This window comes from Anolis carolinensis, chromosome 1 (genome assembly GCF_035594765.1).
Source record: "Anolis carolinensis isolate JA03-04 chromosome 1, rAnoCar3.1.pri, whole genome shotgun sequence".
Lineage (NCBI taxonomy): Eukaryota > Metazoa > Chordata > Lepidosauria > Squamata > Dactyloidae > Anolis > Anolis carolinensis.
Genome location: NC_085841.1, coordinates 61672088 through 61695556, shown reverse-complemented (window position 1 = coordinate 61695556; position 23469 = coordinate 61672088). Strand labels below are relative to the sequence as shown.

The 23469-nt window shown below is 37.2% G+C and overlaps 1 protein-coding gene across 2 annotated transcripts in view; it reads left to right on the top strand.

The window, feature by feature from the left end:
• Positions 1-23469, top strand: part of map3k21 (mitogen-activated protein kinase kinase kinase 21) — a 50114-nt gene that overhangs the window by 7251 nt on the left and 19394 nt on the right. For both annotated transcript variants that reach the window (XM_008124210.3, XM_008124206.3), the window contains exons 2-5: positions 15398-15578; positions 19643-19791; positions 21428-21603; positions 23087-23327. In XM_008124210.3, the coding sequence (XP_008122417.2) occupies positions 15398-15578; positions 19643-19791; positions 21428-21603; positions 23087-23327 (747 nt within the window). The remainder of the gene's footprint in view (positions 1-15397; positions 15579-19642; positions 19792-21427; positions 21604-23086; positions 23328-23469) is intronic.

The following is a 23469-nucleotide window of genomic DNA, read 5'->3' as shown; positions in this document are numbered from 1 at the left end:
CTGCAATTCTGAAATTTCTAGCATTGCAGAGAACAAGACATTAAAAACTGTTCAGACCTAGATCTCTTTATTTTGCTTTGATTGCATTCCCTAGGAATTTTTTTGAGGGTTGCAGGAAAATTTCAAGGAAGGGGGGAGATTTTTTATTTCAAGGCCAGTGCTCATATTTTGCCTCTTCCCAAGTAGCAACACCCTTAGAAAACAAAGTATGCACAAGAGTTACAGGGGAAGAGGACAAGGTGCAAAAGAAAAGAATGCAAAGTGGAAAAATAAGGCAGATTAATGGTACCAAGAACTGAAAGACAAGAGGAGGAAAAAACAAAATATTTGTTTTAAAGGACATGAGATTTTATGGTTAAATAAAGTATGTTTGATATATTGGATGTCTCTCTCTCTTTTATTTTGTTGAAATAGTGTATAAACGTATCTTAAAAATAAAATGAAAATAATTTATTGTGCAATAAGATCACATTAATTGCCAGGAAAGTGTCAGGAAATCATTTAACATACTTCCAAGCATGTACACCAAATAATTCAATTTTAAATTGATATTTTATGTAACATACATCCGCCCCAATTTTATTTGCGTACTACTATGTAGAAAAGGATTTTTGGTCACTAAAGATATGATCTAAAAAAATTTAAGCTAGCAGAAACATTTTGATAATATTTTATGGAACAGCACAGTTGGAAGAGGCTTTGAAGGTACTGTAATCTCATTCTTGCTTGATTTCCACAAGGAAGAGTCTGCCCCATTCACAATAATAAGAGTTATGGCTCTTATGGTTCAATATCCCCCTAATATTTAAGTAACAAAGATTTAAACCCATGAGATCAAATTCTTCCCTCCAGGTAAACTGAAGTAAAACCTTTGCCCTTTTATATGGAACATCCCTGCAAATACAGATTGAGCATCCCTTATCCAAAATTCTCCAAAATCCCAAATTGACATAGTGATGTTTTTGCTTTCTGATGGTGCACACGTACTTTGTTTTGTGCACAAATTTATTAAAATGTTTTATAAAATTATCTTCATACTATATTTTTTAAGTGCATATGAAGCGAACATGAGTTTTGTGTTTAGACTTTGGTCCGATCTCCAAGATATCTGTACAATAAAGATACTCCAAAATCCAAAGAATTCCTAATTCCAAACCAGTTCTGATCCCAACTGTTTTGGATAAGAGATACTCAGTGTATATTTGAAGAGTTCCTTTTCTCATGTTGGGCATGTTGAAGGATGCCACTTCCAATCGACTTACAACTGACCATCTTCAGGCCTTTTCAGACTACACCAGTGGTTCTCAACCTGGGGTCCCCAGATTTTTTTGGCCTACAACTCCCAGAAATCTCAGCCAGTTTACCAGCTGTTAGGATTGCTGGGAGTTGAAGACCAAAAACATCTGGGGACCCCAGGTTGAGAACCACTGGACTACAGTTATAATGTTATAATTCCACTTCAGCTGCCAAAGCAAAATGTGTGGAATCCTGAAGCTTGGAATTTGATGAAGTATTGATCTCCTTAGTAGAGAATTTGAATTATCCTTCTGAAAACTGCAAATTCCAAAATTGTATATGAAACTTCCAGTGAAGTTAAATATGTAATAATAAATAATAAATGTTATTTGTTATTTGCCTCTCCTCACGACTTGAAGTGGGATACAACACAGAAGCACCCAGATAAAAAAGTATAGTGTGAAGGGGTCCTTTGTTCTTTCTTCTGAACCAATTTGTCTATAAAATACAGTACTAAAAACTGGTAAGGTTGCTTTGTGGCTTAGGGGTGCAGAGAACTGGAGTATGTAAACTGGCATAAAGTTTAAGACAGAGCAAAAAAGACGACAGAAAAGGAAGATGAAGGCTTATACTAACACCATCGTATGAGCATTACAGTACTTTACATAAAATCATATCTTTTTTTAAAAAAAACCTCTCTGTTGTGCGCCACATCTTTTTTGAGCATTTTTTTTTACCTATGGTGCTACTGGCACACAAAGTTAGGTCCTATCTGAAATGAAAAGCTCTTAAGGTAAAGTTGCCAACTGTACATAGAGTACTGCCATGGAGAATGGCCTCTTGCAGTACTTGTGTAGTTTGGAGGTGAGGCAAGTAACATTTTAAGGTGTCCTTTGAGTATTTGTCTTTGGAGTGTCCAACACATTATTTGTCACTGTTATTTGCCATGGAATTGGTTTCAGATTTTGGCCACCCTATGAAGGAAGATCTTCAAGGGCCATAGGTATCTCCAGCCATGCTAAGGTCTTGCAAACTCATGATTACAGCTCCTCGATTGGGCCTATCCACTTATAATACAGTCTTCTGCTTTTCCTGCTACCTTCCACTTTCCCCAGAATGATCATATTTTCCATTGAGTCATATTGTATGTCCAAAGTACATATTCAGTTTAGTCATCTGCTTCTAGTCAGAGTTCAGACTTGATTTGCTCAAAGATTTACTTAATTGTCCTTTTGGCACTCCATGGCATTTGTAGAACTCTTCCGGCATCATCTTTAATATAATTTGATCTTCTTGTGACAACTTTCTAGCTGCCAACTCTTCATTGTTCCGCTTTTAAAACCATGTATAATGTCTTGTGATAATACACAAAGGCTACATTATAATTTATAAAACACATGTTGATTTTCCGCTATACTTTCTGGAGGTGGGCAACATATATTTCTGTTCTTATAAAAACAGCAAAGGGTCTTGGACCTTAAAGACCACCAGATTTATTATGCTGTAATATTCCACTAAGGATTTGCCTAGATGTCCTGAAGGCACTAAATTTTATTTGATCTTGGAAGCTAAGCAGGATCAGCCCTGATTAGTAATTAGATGGGAAACAACAGATACCAAGTGCTGTAGACTAGTGATTCTCAACCTTCGGGTCCCCAGATGTTTTGGTCTTCAATTCCCAGAAATCCTAACAGTTGGTAAACTGGTGAGGATTTCTGGGAGTTGTAGGCCAAAACACCTGGAGACCCATAGGTTGAGAACCACTGCTGTAGACCATATTTTAAAATAAGACAATGACGAACCACATCTAAGTATTCCTTGCCTAAGAAAAGCCAGCGAAATTCATGGAGTCGTGCTAAATTAGCAGTTGACTTGAAGGAATATACATGTACAATACTTACATCAAAATATCTGTTAATATTTAAAGTGCCATAAGTTTCTTTCTTGCTATGTGCATGTTCTTAAAGAAATGCATCAAAAAGACAGGTTCCAAATCAGCTATTTCCACCTAATACAGCTTATCACATCCTGTATATAAAATGCCAGCAATGTGGATGTGCTGAAGCGTCTGTGCATATATCTCTGCCATGCAATATTATGGGATGTGATCATCTACTCTTTTTTGCATCACTAGGTGATCACAGCAGAGAACCTTTGCAGACTGGAGAGTTCACTGTACCTTTAAACAACAAAATACTGCTACATTATCATTTTGCTTGTTAGGCCATGACAAATATAAAGAATATGTTGAAATTCAGCTGTCTATATAAAGCTGAATACAAAATTCCCTTCCATGACTTCTCACTATGAAGGCATTGAAATGTTAGTTGCAGTTGACTTTTGTAATTTGTCTCAACCAATTACTTCTTTGTTTATTCTCTGTCTGTTTATCAGTTCTTAAAAATGATGTTCTTATGTTACTAGTTTTGAATATAGCTGGCCTTGAAAAATAACACAGTAGTATTACAGCAGTGCCAACTTTTGTGATTATATGTCATTCTGAGAATAAACATATGAGTTTATGCATAGACCTTGTCAACTGCTTAGTAGTTTTTAAAAGTGATGTAAATTCCATTTTCCTAGATCACTTCAAGAACAAAATATAGCTTTAAAAACAACTACTACCTGTAAATCATTCTACCATCCGCTTGCCTTAATTAGCAAATTTTCTGACGTTAACTCCTTTTAAGCAACAATTTTATAGCCCTTGAAGACTCCCTTTTCCTTCTTGTGCTAAGCCTAACTGGACATATTTTAATCAGAATCAGCACGGGGAGGGTGAGCTCACTCTTTATGACTTGTCCAAGTTCACATATTGGGTTTCATGGTCAAGTAAGAATTCAAACCTCGGTTTTTAGAGACATAGTCCAATGCTCAAACTACTACCAGGCCTTTCCTACAGGTATAAACTGCAATAGGGACATCTCTTCTGGATGGGAGAGGACATTATGTTAGTAGTGAGCAAATGGCATTCATGAATCAACAGGGACATTTAGATGAGTTTCATGCTTGCTTTTTAAAACAATAAGTCACCTTTCATTTGTACAGCTTCAAAGATCCACGGGAAAGCTAACCAGTGTATTCTGCTTTGAAAATCAGTTTACTCCAAAGTTTATTGCCAAGGTGCTCTTTCTGAATTGGTAACTTCAATTGAATCAGCCCCAGACATGCCACTGTTGGCAGAACAACTCTGCTTTGTTCTTTTCACTGCTAATGAAATGTTTGTTTTTGCAGGTGTGCTTTTAACTCAAGCCTGATAAGCCAGCCTTTTCTTTGCTTCCTTCCAATTACTGTAGTAGCAGCAGCAATTATGTGCATTCTATAGTTTGCAGTCCAGTTTGAAGCTTTCCTTTTGTTTAAAGTTTTCAGAGGGTACCTTTTGCAGCAAAAACTACCATGTTGTAACACCTTAAAGGGAAAAATGTCTAATTGGCTCTCAGCCATTTTTACAACTAATTTAATAGTTTGCTGTTTATGGATGATGCTGCTGAATAGAACTAGTGATACACGAACCTTTGCTGTTTTATTAAAGTCAAAATCCAGAATTCAGCCATATTAGGGTTTTGGGCTATGAATTACTGAATACTTTGCTGGGTAATTTTGGGGGTTGCAGTTCAAACAGTATATTTCCTTCTCTTCAGAAGAACCTTAATTTTCAGTGGAACAGTGAATCTTGTTCTTTATACAGTGTTTTTTTTATTACTTATTGTATTATGATGTTCAGAGGCCTAGCCATATTAGTTCTTTGCAATAAAAAACAACAAGGAGTCCAGATGTACCGTGAAACTAACAGTTTTACTGTTGCATGAGCTTTCATTAGCTACAAAGGAAGATTTATTTTTTAAAAAATTCCTCAAGCACAAAATTTAGCAGTTGAATCTAATCCAAATTAGTCATTTTTAGGTTCTGCTGAAATCAGTTTATTTACTTATCATGTCAGGAGCAAATTGAGAATGCAGTTATAATGTATAGAAAAACCACAAACAAAGTGTAATAACTTGGCATTATACTAAATGTCCTTTGACCAGAAGCTGTCCTCTTTGAGTGCCTCTGGTGTCACTGTAAGAAGGTTTTCCATTGTGCATGTGGCAAGGCTCAGACTGCATTGTAGTAAGTGGTCTGTGGTTTGCTCCTCTCCACACTCGCATGTTGTGGACTCCACTTTGTAGCCCCATTTCTTAAGGTTGGCTCTGCATCTTGTTGTGCCAGAGCACAGTCTGCTCAGCACCTTCCAAGTCGCACAGTCTTCTGTGTGCCCAGGGGGAGTTTCTCATCTGTTATCAACCACTGATTGAGTATCAGTGCAAGTATCTCTGTAGATCTTAGGAAGCTATTTCTTGATTTGAGGCGTTGGCTTGCTGGCTGATTTCCAAACAGAGGATGGGCCAGAGATGTCAATCTCTGACATCTCCTGAAATCAGTTGAATTTGAAATAGTTTGAATTAGAAATTCCCATTTTTTTTCTTAATGATTTTAGTGAGACTTAAGCAGCATTAACTTGCTCTGAGTCCAAGTCTTTCCTACAGGACATAAATTTCAGTAGTTGGCAGCAGTTCTAGGCAAGGTATAAAATACAGCAGAGAAATGGCTTTTAAAAATACCTCGGCATTATTTTTATTAATTTTTATGGTAGTCTCCTGTGGGCCTGGGGATGCCCTGCCTCACACCACAACCTGAGTGGGCTCTTGCCTTCCTGACTATGCAGGACCTGGTCCACTAGGAGAGCAGTGACCACTCCTTATACCTCTTTCTGGGGAATGAATCTCGCTTTTTTCCAACATGGCTCCCCACTTCTCCCTGCTGCTCTTATGAAGAGAAAAAGGAGGCAGGAGCAGGACGTGCTGTCTCTGGCCCATCTGTCTTGGCTTGATTTATCCTCTTACAGCAAAGAGTTTGGGGGGAAACCCAGTTCCACCAGGAAAACATGACAATGCTCCAGGATTCCTTTTCTCTTCTGGCTGCCTCCTTGTTCTCCTGTTCTTCCAGTTTGAAATCATGGCCACCTTTTGTCAGCTCCCTCAAGTAGCATTACAGGCAACTCCCCGGGAAGCACTTTGAAGGTTAAGCATACCCAGGGATTGCCCTGCAAAGAAGCCAGGGCCAAAGGAAACCCTTCCTTCCTCTGGAAACAGAAGATGAGAAACATTGGGGGGTGGTAGACATCTACCCTCTTTTAAGGCTTCCATCCAACCCCCAGAATTGCCTTCAGAGGGACATTTCCTGGAACCAGAGAGGTTCCACAGGTAGCTCTGAGGATATAAGGATGTATGTGTGTTTAAAAATAATTAATTGGGGGGGGGGGTGTAATGTGTTAAACATCATTGAAGGTCCATTGGTTTCTCTGGTACCCTTATCATAGTTTATTGAGATTACATACAAATACACTCCATTGCTTTCCATGGTAGAAAGTTTAGTCAGCAAAATTTGCATTGCATAAAGACAACTTTCTTCAGACTATTACCGTGTTTCCCCGAAAATAAGACAGTGTCTTATATTAATTTTTGCTCTCAAAGATGCTCTAGGTCTTATTTTCAGGGGATGTCTTATTTTTCCATGAATAAGAATTCACATTTATTGTTGAACAAAACAATGAACATTTATTATATACTGTACAGTAGTTGTCATCACAAAGCAGCATAACCAGACAAACTGTGAATCCTATCAAGAATTTCTTGTTACTACCATTATTTCCATGTACACCACTCTATGGTACGTACATTTACCGATCCTGCATGCTCTGGTGTTCTGTTTGATGGGCAAAAACTTTGCTAGGTCTTACTTTCAGGGGAGGCCTTATATTTAGCAATTCAGCAAAGCCTCTACTAGGTCTTATTTTCTGAGGATGTCTTATTTTAGGGGAAACAGGGTATCTGATTTTGAAGGCAGCTAAAACTTCAGTTGCCTTCAAAACCCATGGAGTCAATCAGTTTCTTCTGGCAAGCCCATCCAGATTATTTTAAATTATGGTTTTTAAGTATTGATAGATGGATTTTAATATGTATTGCTTTTCTATTCTTTTTTAACTGATGATATGTGTTCTCTTATTGTTTCCTGCTGCAATCCACAGAGAGAGCTGGGTAAGACATCATCATCATCATCCTGCTCCATTTTATGTTTTACTTTTGACACATTTTAATCTACTTCAGTGGTTCACAACCTGTGGGTCCCCTGATGTTTTGGCCTTCAACTTCCAGAAATCCTAACAGCTGGTAACCTGACTGGGGTTTCTGGTAGTTGGCCAAAACACCTGGGGACCCACAGGCTGAGGAATACTGATTTACTCCATTGTGTTTCCTGTGTCTTGAACCCAGAGCTAATAGCATTGTAGACTTCATGTGAGCTTGAAAGCAAATGTTTAGCAGCTGCATAGATTTTTTGTTATAAAATTGTCATGTTTCTTAGAGTGTTTCCAAATTTCCTATTTCAAATTCCTTGACAGTATTTGCAAAAGGTTATATAGATTTATAAAAAAAATATGACTGGTCATATTTTTGCTAGCTCAGTGTGCTCACTGGTGACTAGATTCATCCAAGCTTCAGTTTGAATATTGTCTCAGAATGAGTTTGGCTGCTGTTTAAATTACATTTTAATGTTTGATATTTAATTTCTTTTTAATAATTTCCTTAGTGCCTTGAACACTAAAATAGAAAGGTAGGCTAAAATCTAATAAAATAAAACATTATTTAAACATAGTTTTAACACTTTTAGTTGAAGAAAAAATTCAAATGGATATTAATGGTATCATCAATTTATTTTAAATCTAAGCATGAAGTTGGACATGAACAAGATGAAGGTTGGTTGGTTGCATAAAGTCCCTTCTGAAGAATTATTTTGTTGTTGTGTGTTGTCAAGTCAGTTTTGACTGATGGCGACCCAGTAAATGAGAGTTTTTCATGAGCCGTGATCATACCTTGCAAGCCAAGGTCCTGGCTTCCTTTATTGAATCATCCCATCTGCAAAGTGGCCTTCATCTTGTCCTGCTGTTTTCCACTTTACCATGCATTATAAACTTTTTCAGTGACTCATGTTATCTCATGATAAGTCCAAACAGTTTCATTTTAAGTTATTTAAGTTATTCCAGTCCAAATTCAGACATGAGTTGTAATTGTTCCCATTTGTTTGTCTTTTTAGCTCATGATGTGTGTAGAACACTCATCTAGTAACATATTTCTTCCCTGTCAAGCTTTCACAAACTAATGTGATATCTGTTGGATAGTGTGATGGGAAATACATGGTATGGGTGATTTTCACTTTGACATGTAGTGTCTTTATACTTGAAAATCTTAATTCTGCAGCTGCAGTTTTAAACAGTGCTATTGATTTGCTCCTGGTGATTTATTTATCCAAATTGCTTTGAGAACAGTTTCCATTTGAATTACAGTTATATTGATAGTTTTCCACAATGTATTATTGTTGGATTATATTTTGTATATATCACCTGATTGCTTTTGCTACATCTTACCTTGCTATGAAAGTCACTGCAACAATCAGAATAAAATAATACTTATGCAATTTTTTGATTGAGAAAGTCCTATTCCTGTACAATTCAAGTATTGAAATGTTTATACATTCCATGTTTGTTTTATAATTTCTATTAGGTTTATGTTTATTTATACTCTTAATCTCAAAACATCTCTTTTGTAAAGGTGCTGCTTTCTCTGATTTATACTCCTTATATTCCATGTTCCTGTCATATGCTTTTGGCTTTCTTTTCAGGCATGTTGACAGCTGAACAATCTTTCATCTTGAGACTAGATTGGCTGAAGTTTGGTAGACACAACAGTATTCATATTTGTTTCCCCAACAGCTGAATGAGTGTATTCTTATCTTATCTAGGGGGTCTCATCTTCTAAGTACTATCTCTTGTTTCATTTTGGATAGTCTCATCATAGGGTTCATAGTAAAAGGAGTGGTTTAACATTGCTTTTTTTTTTTTTTTGCATGGTAGCCCTCCGCTTGCTGGGGTTAGTAGCACAGGTTGCCAGTGAAAGTGAAAAACCACAAAAATGCTACATCTTCACTTGAGAGAACATTTCTTTAGGAATTTCTAGGTTCTCCAGCATGGCTCTGTGCCTGACTAGAAGAGCAAGGGATTCTTTAATCAAATCCATGAATAATCAAATCTGTGAAAACTAAACCTACAAATGTGGAGGACCAGCTGTCCTACCAAGAGTTAGCTGAAATGCCACTTATGTTGTATCTAAATAATATGACTATCACCTCCCGTTTTCTTAGTATTGTGATCAGAAACTTTGGTTTTTCAAGGTTATAAAGCCCTACCACCAGTTGCAAACGTGTGTACACATGGATCCAGATTTCAAACGTATTTCAATATATACGTTACCATAATCTATTACTATCCACATATGTAATCTACAGAAGAATCATAACAGTTTTTCTGTAAATGTGTGATGGATATAAACAGTGGGCTAAAATAGCCATAATCATATTTACATCAGATTTTGTTACTTTGAAATGATTGTTTTTCTTTTTCTTTTGAATTGTTCTGTATTATGACTAACATAAGATGTTCCTTGACTGATTAGATCCATTCCAGAGAAAAACCCAGTTACAACCAGAGCTAAGTAGCTTATTGTGATTACTGGTAATATGGCTAATGTATTTTTATACAGTCTAATCTTCATGATCAGAGTTGCAATTGGTATTTCTCTAAAATTGTTAAAATAGCTTTCACTTTTATAGATGTTCACATTTTCCAGACAACTCTCACATTAGGGTTGCTTTGTTGGACTTTGCTTGCATAAACATTTTTTTTTCAGGTGCCATCTTTCAGGAAAAGGATTTCAAATATTTTCCTTGAAAATATTGCCTAAAGGAAGATTCCTATTCTATTTTCTTACAATCTTGCTTCCAGTAAATCAGGCCTTGAATTTGTTTGCTGTGTGAGAGAAAGAGATACAAGTATGTTCTAAATCCAAACAGCTACTTTCAAGTAGAGTAGAATATTGTAATTTCCATCAATACAGATCAGGTGTTCTTTCTGCTTAGGAGCAGAAGTGTTTGGGATCTTGGATTTCAGAATACTTGCATATACATTATGAGATATCATTAAGTTGGAATCCAAGTCTTGCATTATATTGATTTGCCAAATTCCTATTGATTCAGAGGGCTGATTTTAATTGGGATTACTTAGGTTCTTGAACTTTTAAAATCATAAAATATTTTGATTCTAGGACTAAATAAAAGTCTCACCAGGGCCAACAGTTCAAGATCATGGGGTCAAAATCATCTTATTTCTGCTTCACTAATTCCCATAAACATGAGATACTACATAAAGAATAGTGAAATTTATATTTTACTAGGCCAAATTAATTGTATAAACTGATTGCAGGCTCGATAACATATGTCAAATGTAGTAACATTTTAAAACTGTTAAAGATAGAAAAGAGGCATAGGGTCTCATCACATGGAAATTTTCCTCTGTTTCTACATGTTTATACACACTTCAAAGATGGACTCCCATGGAGCCCATCAAATGACACAGGACTGCTTCCAGTGGTTGCTCCTGGGACTCTGTCTCTGCTGCAGTGTGTAGAAATGGGAGCATTTCAAAAACAGGCAGAAATTGATTCCACTTCTCATCCTGTGCACAGAAATACTTAAAAATCCCAAGGTATTTTTCCTTGGGATGGGAAGTGGTGGATTTGTCCAATTAATTTGTGATATTTCAGTGTGTGCGTTCATGTGGGTGGTCTGCTAATGTTCCTTCTGTTTCCATTAGTGATTTAAAAACAATATAGGCCCCATTGAAAAAAAGGGTTTTAAAAAGTGTGCCTGTCTCTTTTAGTGTAAGGGTTTAAGAGGAATGATCCCATAGAAAACAGTGTTTTAAAAAAACACTTGTCTCCTATAGTGTAGGGGTTTCAGGGAGCAATCCCATTGCAAAACGGTGTTTCAAAAGGAATGACTTGTTTTTAAAAGTGTATTGGTATCCTTGAAATGGTAGCGTTAAGGAAGTAGTCCAGTGTGATGGGGTGAGAAAATTCTCAGTCTTCTTTAAAGATGGAACCTTATGGAATGCCACACAAAGAAGATAAACCCACCTGTTTTCCCCCCATGTGGGATGAAGTCCATAGTCATTTCAAGCCTACAAGCTTACAAAGTAACTGTCAGAACTCAATGAAATTGGTATATGAGAATGAAATCTGTATACGAAAAAAATACATATTTATTTATTTATAATTCTCGGCTCATGTTACCACAACACATAGATACAGTTTACATGGTCTGTATCCATTATGGCTACAAGGTGAAAGTTCTTTGCTAATTTGCTTTTGGAACCTTCTAGTGCTTCTTTGTTCTAGTCAGAGCTGTCATTATTGCCCAATTACAATCATGCTTCAAGTCTTATAGTTTCATCTGCACATGCTACAAGCATGCACTATTTTAGTCACGGATGGTTTCTTACAGCCACAAATGGACAACTTCATATTCACTTGCTTCCTCTACCAAGGATGGATCTACATTGCCCTATGTCTCAGGATCTGTTCCCAGATTATCTGCTATCCCAGATTATCTGGCACTCATATGATCCAGTTCAAAGCAAATAATCTCAGACCCCTTTCACACAGCCATATAACCCAGAATATCTGCTTTGAACTGGGTTATCCGAGTCCACACTGCCATATATCCCAGTTCAAAGCAGATACTGTGGGATTTTATTCAGCTGTGTGGAAGGGTCCTCAAATCACATCTTGAGATAGTGCAGTGTAGATCCAGCCAAAATTGGGAACAGCTTCTGCTAAACTGCAATGTCAGTAATGTCCAAGGCTCTTAAATTTATCTTTTCCTTTTAAAGATTGCATCTGAATGGAAAGTGATTGTGTTTTAGGAAGTGGGCCCAGTTTCTTGGAAGTACCCCTGAAACAAATATGAAGTGTCATTGCCATATTTTATATCTAGGCTGCTCTTGGACATGCATTTTCTATTAGTATTAATCCTTGGAGGACAGTGGCTGGCTTTACACTTGGCTTGCTTATATATAAAAGATTTACATTAGTTGGTTTAATGCTGTAGATGTTAGGGAAAACCCCCAAAATACATCAGAGCATCCAAAAATATAAACAGGATACTGATAGTTGAGCATTCAGCTCACAGCAAGCAGAGCGTAAAGTGATGTGGCTGGGAAAGAATTCTGAGCTCAGGAGGCAAAGATGCAGAGTTCAATCTTTCAAATTACAAAAGTTTTATTTACAAAAATAACTACATTTCTTAATAGTAAAGAACTGGGTCTGACCTACTCTAACTCCATCTCTTCTAGAGTTAAAAGGAGAGGGGGAAAACTCGAAGCAGTATATCTCTCCTGACACACACAAGCAGAGAGGGAGGATTCCTAAACTAACTGTTCCTCATTGAGGACTGAAGACCTGAGCAGTGTGGGGTTGAATTCCAACAGTAAACATATGTTTCCAGTGCTGAAAATGTACTTTCCTGCCAAGTTCTCTTTTAGTCTCAGTAAATGTTTTGCAGAGTTATTCTTAGACTGGCCTGAATTCGTAATCCTAATTGGAAATATTTGATGCTGGTGGTTTTAGGGATCAAGCTCTGTGGTGCCAAAGCTATTTTTAGGGAACACTTTGCCATGGCAGGGTTTTCCTCGGCAGACTCACAGCATGTCTTCTTGAAAGTAACTCCCAGCTTCTAGGTCCTGTGTTTGCGAACTTCCCTCACGTAGGGTTGAGTGCACAGATTAAGCCCAAGGTTGTAAAGGTCACTCATTCTGATATGAAGCTAACAGAGGGGCAAGTCTCTAAAGAAGTCCAAAAAGGAAGGCCTAGTGCCGGTCGCTAAGCAACCGACCACAAGAATTTGTTCAGTCACGAGGCCGTGGAGCCTATTTAGTTTGTTTATGTCAAGTAGTCTGCCACCCGGGTTGACAAAGGAAAGCGGGAACGGGGCTAAGCGGAGTATATGTTGTGACTGTAATTCCCTTTTGTCTGGGTTACAGGAAATTACTTGGTGCCGGCTGTTTTGTCCTCAGCACTCTTACTAAAATGAAACCTGGTCCTCTGCCAGTTACTACTACCTTTCCAAGTTAGTTTGTATTTGGTTTCGGTCAGACTGACTGACTGGCATGGAATTTGTGGAATTCTGCCCTGCGTGTGTAGAATGCCCAACAATGGGCCTTTCATTAAAAAAAAAACAAAGGGCATCATGTCCACCACACTGCATTTACGACAGTCTCCTGGTACCGATTACTGCCATCTCAAATGAGGAGTTTCAATATAATTTTCCTTAGTCTTATTTCATTTGGGCTTTTAGGGAAGATTGATACGCATCAGGGGCCATTGCATTCTTTCTTCTCTTTTTTTTCCACATAGTAAAATATTAAACATCCCTCCTACCCCCCTCAAGGGTTTCAGATCACTAGACCTCTATTTGGACACATTCCACAGCCCTGCATAGTTTAACTGGTTACCTGTTAATGGTGGCTTGAAGTTTGCACAGCTTGAACAAACTTAATCATGAATCATTATTTGCAAATCAGACTTTGACCTGTGTCTTTCTTAAGTGCTTTAATGCAGTTGTTGTTCTTGGCAGAAGAGATAATGTGAACAGTATACTATTTTATTTATTTACAACATTTATACCTCGCCCTTCTCACCCGAGGGGACTCAGGGTGGCTTACAGAAATTGGCAAAATTTAATGCCCAAAAGTGCAATCATAAAAGCAAAACAATACATATAGATCCATTAATAACATTATTAAAATACATTATAAAAACCTTAAAAACATATATATAATTAGAAAATACTCAGTATAGGATGAATAGCCTTCAAGTTTGACTTTCTCTCTGATACTACAGCATAGAATATGAAAGATTTCCCTCCCTTCTGCCATGTAACTATTGGGCTATATTGCAAATCTGTTTGTTTGTTTTTAATTGGCCTGCTTTAAATTTCTTTTAACTCCATTATTAGCATAAGTATATTTTGTTTTTTTATATATATGGTGTGTACTTTGAATTTCATCTGACCTAACTTTCACAAGCAATCATGAGTCCTAGTGCTGGGGGGAAAGCATAATATAAATAAATATAATAGCAATCTTAATAACAGTGCTAAGTATTAATAATAGTGTCTTCGTTGCAATCTGGAGCATAGCTAACTGAGACTGATTTCACACTCTTCCCCCATGTGTCTTCTCCTCTGGCACAACTACAAGGAATGCACACTTTGGGAAATGTCCTTCACGTTTCTATTAGCCACAGCTTGCCAAGCATCTGTTACTCATGTTAACTGTGATTTGTTTGAAATTAACCATAGCTAATAGTAGCTTTTTTTTGGGGGGGGGGGGGGTTACCATATTAAACGGCTCCCTTCCTGTCACATTGTAGACACCCACTCCTGCTGAAGTGCAGTAAAGAATCCAGAACAGGGACACTGCCAAGGTTCTATGGTAAATGTAATCACTATTCTGGCTTCAAACTGATTCCAGGCATGGCAATCTGACTACTGCACAGTGAAATTGGTTCCTCTCAAAGCAGTTTGTTGTTTTCAGTCTGTGATTAATGGAAATGTGTTTCCTTGTAACTGTACTGAAGGAGAAAAGGAATAACAGGCATATGAGCCTAATCTTGCTGAAGTTTATTTTTGCCATGCTTAACCTGAGCTTGGAAATACTACTTTTTGGTCTACATCTCCTTGATTCTGTCAGCCAGAAGAGACAACTTGCATGCACTGTATAATGGTAAATCATTATCTAGCATTACTTAAACCATACTCTCATCTATAAAAATGCAGGCATGGGCAAATTTGGGCCCTCCAGGTGTTTTGGACTGCAACTCCCACAATTCCTAACAACCGGCAGGCTGTTAGGAATTGTGGGAGTTGTAGTCCAAAACACCTGGAGGGCCCAAGTTTGCCCATGCCTTGTATAATGGTAAATCATTGTTTATCATTATTTAATCCATATCCCTATCTATAAAAATAAAACAGTTTCAATATGCTTGGTGTTTTGTTCCCCGAGTCCTTCAAACTCATACTGTTTCAAATGTAGACGATTTTTCTGTCTCTGTTGAAATGTTGTAATGTATATTTATAAATTACAGTAATGTTTGGTTCGAAATTAGATGTAAATACATTACTAAGTGTTCAGGCAAATCAATGACCATCCAAACAATTTTTTTTCCCTTTGTAGTTCTGTTGCTTGAGAAGATCGAGAATGATGATATTGGTAACAAAACTTTGAAGATTACAGACTTTGGCTTGGCTAGAGAATGGCACAGAACAACTAAAATGAGTGCAGCAGGAACTTATGCATGGATGGCTCCTGAAGTTATCAAATCATCTATGTTTTCTAAAGGAAGCGATATCTGGAGGTAAATGTTTTTCAGTATTTTGTCTTGTCCACTTTCTATTCGGGTAAATCTAATTAAAGATCATCATGGTATGAATAGTTCCCCTAATTAACATGGTTGATTAAAAGTGTAAGATGCAGTTTTCATTTGATAAGAAGGGATTTTTCAATGGTCATATAGTTTATATTATTTATTTACAATGTTTGTATGCTTTTCATCTGTTCTGGTTTATGATGGGTCAGCAGGCCTCTTCAGCCTGTGGCCCTCCAGCTGTTTGGCCCTCAAGCTCCTAGAATTTCCCATCATTGAACAAGCTGGCTAGGGATTCTGGAAGTTGGAGGCCCAAACAGCTGGAGGACCACAGGTTGAAGAGTCCTGGTCTAGAGTTTTTAGTCAAGCAAATTTCCTCTGCTGGTACTACAGGCTGTCCCTGTGTCACAAACATCTGACTTACGAAAGACTCATAGTTACAAACCAGGGCGAGAACAGGAAGTGAGAGAAATCTACCCCTAGGAAAAGAAATTCACTCCTGGGAGAGTTATGGGGAAAAGGTGTCTCCACTGAAGCTTTCTCATCAATCCTTGCTTCCACAACAAGCCACATTTCTCAAAATCACATTATCACAGGGACAGGAAATAAGGCAAAATTTTCTGAACAGGGGCACAGACAACAAAACAAACACCACAAAGGTGTTAAGCCTTCCCTTTGCTATCCAAAGTCTTACAATTAAAAATGTACCTGTTCCGACTTAAAAACAAATTCAAATCTACAGAATCTATCTTGTTTTTACATTGGGGACTGCCCTTACTTTGGTGTGGAAAATGGTAGCAATAGCTCCCAGCCTTTCAAACAATTGGATACACTTTCTTATTGGAGATAACAAGGCCCCGAAATGGCAGGAAGATGCTCTGCAAAGTGTTTGTAGTCTAGCAGGCATTCCTGTGGCCAGTACTGGTTCATGTTAGTTATCTAAAGGCATCCAGGATTTGTGATATAAGTAATCAAATTCTCATGTTCTATTCATGAAGTTCAGAATGTCTTAGGAAATTTGAGAATGATTGACAGAGATGTGTAGACTCTACAGATAAAAGAAAATTAAAATTATCTGCCAAGAGACTTGCCTTCTGTGCCTATATACATAATGAATATTGAGCAATTTTGTGTTTTGCATAATTTATTCTACATTGTATTAACAGTTTACACTCTTCACTCTGCCCTTCTTAGTCATATAAAGCTGGTTGGGATATAATGCTAAACCGTAGTTGAGCTATAAGTGATAAACCTTGATAGAAAATTCATTGACATTGTTATGTCTCTATTTAGTTGAGAAGAAATCAGTTGTAGTCAACTAAGTGTGCTTAGCATTGTGCCCTTAATTGTATACTACTCTCAGATTGTTATTGGCTAAATTTCAATATACTGTATATGTGGTAGGGAGGATAAGCTCACTTGTTTTCCCTAAACAGTGTTTGCAGGCCTCAGTTAACTTCTGCTATAGCTAGGTTATTTGAGATTGACCTCCATTGAAATGTACTAGAATAGTTATGTACCTTAACTTGTTCAAGATTTCTTTTCTCTATCTATTATCTTGCATTCTTTTCTTGTGTTACAAAAGTTTACAAAGTTGGCTTCTGGCACTGTTTTGTGCTTTGAAAGGAGTATAGTAAAAAAATGATGGTGTACAGTGTGCTTACCAAATGTCTTCTGTATTATTCTTGAGGTCTGTTTTCCAGATAAATTCTGTGAGTGTTTGACCATGAAAGGATCCCCTAAACCCATCCATGCAGATATATGCTACATAACCCAACATTTTCCTCTCTCCCTACCATTCAATAACACCTCTACCAAGGGAATATTTTTCAGCCCAAGAGAATAATTGAGGAAGACAGCATTCCAGTGATGGATGAGATAAAAGACAAAAGGAAGGGATGGAAATAAAACACCAACATATTTTAGTTTAAAGAATCTATAGCCAGATGCACTGTAGCCTTTTAGAATGTAAAAGAATGTACACAAATTTTGGTGTACCAAAAATGGTATCATGAAAAATATCAGGTACAGAGGTAGAGTTGCCATGTCTCTGGCATAACCCAAAATCCTCAGTGTGGTTATCAGTTCTGGGTGGCAAATGGTTTAGTGTCAGTTCTGGGCAAAAGAGAAGACTGCGTGCAAGCTTTGGTTAGTTTGCAAGCTTCCTAGCTGGTTGTGCAACTTTCTGCACTCTGAAAAGATTAATTAAATCACTTGATTAAATCAAGTTTTTGCAAATGCAAGTACAATAATTTCCAGGCAGGAAAACATGTCCCATCTCTCTCTTCTCTTGAATGGTATAATGGTATAATGGAGCATTGCCTCTTAATGTATAATGACATTGCCAAGCCCTTCATGACCCTGCCAGGATGGGTATCCCTGGGTCTCATGTTTAGGTTCAGAAATTTCAGGGCCTCCAGTGATTCTGCCCTGACAACCACAATCAGAAGTTCTCTTTTTCTTGTGTAAAAATGGAGGCCTGCATCCATTCTCCATATTCTTATTTAGTCTGACCCATTGCTCACTCAGTGACTATAGGCTACAAACTTAGTTTGTTAATGAAGAAAAGGAGGGAAGGATAGAGCATCTAATTGTTATGATGCTCTAATATTATGCTTGGGTACCTATAATGCTAAGAGTTGGAAAGTGCCATATGAGGTCTAGCTCACTATTCAGTGCAGAATCTCCAGCTAGAACAGGCAAACTTCGGTCCTCCGAGTGGACTTCAACTCCCACAATTCCTAACAGCCAATAAGTTGGCTGGGATTTCTGGGAGTTGAAGTCCAAAACACCTGGAAGGCCAAAGTTTGACCATGCCTGAGCTAGAGCATCCCCAGCAGGTAGCTGTCCAACCTCTTTTGTGAAAATATTGAGAGGAGGCTCCACTGTCTTTTTAAGTAGTTAGCTCCATTGCCAAACCACTGTCACTATTAAGTTTTTTCTAATGTAAAGTTGAAGTGTACCATCCTGTAACTTAGCTCCATTAGACCTAGTTCGAGGCAGTGAAAAAAGTAGAACCCTCCTCTACAAGGCAGCCCATTTGATGTGATCTCTCCCCCCCCCCAGTCTTTTCTTTACCACATTGAGCATGCCCATCTCTTTCAAACTGCCATGAAATATTTGTTCTCTATACCTTTTATTCTCATTGCCCTTCTCTGAACATTCTGATATTCTTTAAAAAAAAGTGTGCAGACTGCACTGCTTCAAAGGACACTTCATCATAATAGAATATGGCAGAACTATTATTTCCTTTGGCTAGGAAATTATCCTTATATCGATACATCCTAAGATAGCATTTGCTCTCTTTGCAACATCATCTTACCAGCCGTGATTGAAAACAGTAATAACACATTATGCATGTAGAATGGTGTACTTAGTTGCACAATTGTTGGGAACTTTTCCCCTGACAACTATCACACTCAGAGGTATCTTGGAGAATGGGTTCTGTACAAGTAACATGTTATCTTACATCATGAGATCAGTACTCATCCTGTGAAAAATTTAATAAAAATGTTGTTTTTGAGACTCTGTCATCATTTGGTAGACTAAAGCTGTCATAATAAACTATAAGGTAATATTTTTAAATGAAATGGTATGTATTGCAATGAATTTCCCATGGGGCTATTTTCTTTTGAGTAATTCAGATTAAAAAGCAAGGAAGATGGTTTGGAACAATAGGAATTAATTATTCAGCCTCCTATTCTGAGTAGCCTTCTCTGGACTTTCCTGCATGATATTTCTGGAAACAAACATGCTAAAACCGCTTATTATTCATGAAACCCTTCTATGTGTATGTGGGTTTGTTTCAAATAACATGCCTGTGGTCATGACACATTTTATTTTGCTATAAGCATGTGTTCTAATCATCCCAACCAGTGCTAGAAGGATGGGCAGTGTTGTAATGTAATAGCTTTTCTAATAGTGTTTTTCAGTGTTTTGTTTTTTTCTACCAGAGTATTTTTTAGATAGAGCTGCTACCCCTTCTTGCCCATTAGTAAGCCATGTGTCAGCATTAAGTACATACCTTTATTTATTTTTGAAACATTTATTTTTAGTTATGGCGTATTGCTGTGGGAACTACTTACGGGAGAAGTTCCTTACCGTGGCATTGATGGTCTTGCTGTGGCTTACGGCGTTGCTGTCAATAAGCTTACTTTGCCCATTCCATCTACCTGTCCTGAACCATTTGCTAAACTAATGAAAGGTACTTGTGCTGCTTATTAAAACATCTGCTTTAAGATTACTTGCATGTTGTCTGTAATACATGTTTTTTTTTTAGTTTTGGCATTTCATTTGGTACTATATTAACTTCTGTTCAGATACAGAAAATGTTGATTCATTTCATTGCAGTTCTATACTAAAACTATTTTAACACAGTGAGCACAGGAACATTAGTGTATTCCTAAGGCTGCATTCATGTTTGCAAGGGTTTTCTTGGTTATTCATTCAGTAAGCCATATTCTACCTTTCCTTCAGGAGGAGCTCAAAATAGGCTTGTAGACTTGCAAGCTGTGATGTGATGTCTTTTTTAAAGTTACTCCAGTGCTTCTCAAGCTGTGCTCTACCAGATGTTTTGACTTCAAATCCCATAATTCTTAAGCTGGCTGGAATTTCTGGGAACTGAAGTCCAAAACACATGGAGGAGCACAGTTTGAGAAACACTGTGTTACTCTATTAATTTCTAGACTGAATGTGTGTCTGTGGTTCCACTGTCTAATCCTAGCATTAGCCAGGACATCACATTTGATTAGTACCAAATACCTGATCTCCTTAAAAGTGATGATAAAATAAGAACTGCATTCAGCACCAAACTTTGATTATTCACAGATTTGATTAATATGTTCTCATTAAGAGGCTCAGTGTGACTCTATGGTAAACTTCCTGTGGAGTCACACCAGACAACCTAGAGATTCCTAAAAAGGTGTTTTCCCAGTTTGAAAAAATCCGTAATTTTATTTGTATAAGAAAGTTTTCCATTTTCATAAGGGTCCTCTATTCCTGGCTCCAGAAAATATGGAGGGCTGACTCTAGTTAATAATGTTCATAAATCAGACTTGGCCATGGTGGTCCACGCTCTGGTTACATCCCAAATCGATTACTGCAATGTGCTCTATGTGAGCTTGCCTTTGAAGACTGTTTGGAAGCTACAAATGATCCATTGGGCAGTAGCCTGATTGCTCACCAGAGCAGTGTACAGGGAGCATACAACCCCCTATTATGTCAACTCTACTGGCTGCCAGTCTGCTACCAAGCACAATTCAAAGTGCTGGCTTTAGCCTACAAAGCCCTAAATGATTCCATCTCAGCTTACCTGTCCGAATGTATCTCCCCCAATGTACCATCTCAGAAATTAATTTGTCCAGGGAGGCCCTGCTCTCGGACAGGCATGATTGGTGGGAACGAGAGACAGGGCCCTCTCAGTGGTGGCCCCTCAGCTATGGAACTCCCTCCCCAGTGATATTAGATCATCTCCCTCCCTCCTAGCCTTCAGAAGAAAGGTAAAAACTTGGCTGTGGGATCAGGCCTTTGGAGAGTAGTGCTGTGCAATTAACAGATTTGGAATATATGGAATGACTATGGAATGGCTTGGGCTATGACTATGGATGGTGTGATTTTAATATGGAATGTAATGTTTTGAAATGTTTAATATGTTTTAATTTTAATCCAATTTAATTTCAATTTTTTTGGAATTGTATGTGTTTTAAGGCATTGAATAATTTTCTCTATGTAAGCTGCCCTGTGGGTAGAGAAAGGTGGGATATAGAGTAAATAAATAAATAAATAGGATTAGAATCAAATATTCCTCTATTCTTCTGACTAATGCAACTGATGAATTTTAGACTGCTGGGCACAGGATCCTCATATTCGACCTTCGTTCACCTTGATTCTTGAACAGCTTACTGCCATTGAAGGGGCTGTTATGACTGAGATGCCTCAGGAATCTTTTCATTCCATGCAAGAAGACTGGAAACTGGAAATCCAACAGATATTTGATGAGCTGCGGACCAAGGAAAAAGTGAGTAAATTCCAAAGAAAGAACAGAGTTTATGACATATTTTTAAAATGCACCAGGATCATAATTGGGCATTTGAATTACTTGTTTATCATCTCTTATTTAGTGTTAAACAAACAAGAATAGCCAATACTTTAGAGTATGAGAATAATAAATTCATTGTCCTTGTATATTCTGTATCCAGTCAAATATACTATGAGAATTATTGAGATTATGTGTCTTGTCTTCTACCCTGCTAAAACTGCATAATACATTTAAATGTTTTAGTCTAATTGATTCTAATGAGATCTCCTCTAAAAGCAGTTATTTTATTTGTTAAGCATTAATTTTGAATGTCTAAATCCATATTATATTTCTAACATGCTATTTTAACATAGCCTAACATACTGATAATCTTTTTTTATGTAATAGTTTTAAAGAGAAAATGAAGATGGATAATTTTGTAGAAGTCTTTTGTTTATATGGTAGGGATTTAAAAAAAATTGGTTCCTCAGACTGCATTTAAACTATTTTCACTTTTTTCTGTTGCTGTAAAGAGAAATAATTGTACTTATGTGGTTATTTTGTTATTTTTCAAAGAGTAGACATGTTAATATCTTGTGGCATAAAAAGGAGTAAGGAAACGGAATGTAGCAGCATCTTTAAAACAAACCTTTTAATGTTTCCATGAGTTTTGGTTGATGTAAATCTACTTTTTTAGATACATTACAGAATGATATTCAGCCATAAGATATAAAGTATACTTGCACAGTTTTTGGAGTGTGATACAATCTAATAGAAACTAGAAGAATGTTGTGTCCCTTGCCCTAAATTTTCAAAGAGCTGGGCACAATGATACCGTCGTTTCCGATTTTTACGGTGATCAGTTAAAGTTGAAGTGTAAAAGCAATTAATCTGCTTACCAAAAATCAGTTTTCTTAGATTCAAAACTTTATGTAAGCAATTTATTTATTTTATTTATTTCAATTATTTATACCCAGCCCTTTTCACCCGAGGGGACTCAGGGCGGCTTACAAGTGGCAATTGATGCCGTTACACTGCAATTCCTTTATAGTAGTAAGGACTCTTGTATTAATATACGTAGCATGACAGGAAGTCACTGTTTTTGTTTGTATTTGTATTGGAAGTTATAAATGCAGCTCAAGATGTTTCTAGTCTTCCTTTGTAAATTCCTTGTTCAAGGAATGCAATCTTTAAATCCTGCCCTGTATGAAATATGGGTTGACATATTCTGCAACTGATTTTTGGATTTTGCTATTGTTACGGTAATTTCAGACTTGTGTCCCTTTATTATTATGCGTAGACACTATTCTGTTTGTCCAGTGTAGAGTATAGGTTGTTTGGGCTCCTCCTGTGTATGTGTGTTGGTTCAGAGTGGGCATATTATTTATAGACTCAGAAGGTTTTCTCTCCACAAAAATTCAGCATATTTTTATCATAAGGCACTAATTTATGTCTTAACACGTACTTCAATAACCGTTTTTAGGAGCTGAGGTCACGAGAAGAAGAGTTAACAAGAGCTGCTCTTCATCAGAAGTCTCAGGAAGAATTGCTGAAAAGACGCGAGCAGCAGCTAGCAGAACGAGAAATTGATGTGTTGGAGCGAGAACTAAATATTTTGATATTCCAGTTAAATCAAGATAAGCCCAATGTGAAGAAAAGAAAGGGGAAGTTTAAAAAAAGCCGATTAAAACTTAAGGATGGACACAGAATTAGTCTGCCTTCAGGTTTGTCTCCTTTCCTTCCTTTGTTTCTCAGGCAAATTTATTTAGGATTGCTAATGAACTTGAATAGTCAAATTTTCTAGTTGGAAGACTCAGAGATTACTATTAAATATTAATCTAATAATATCATCTTACTCATATAAAT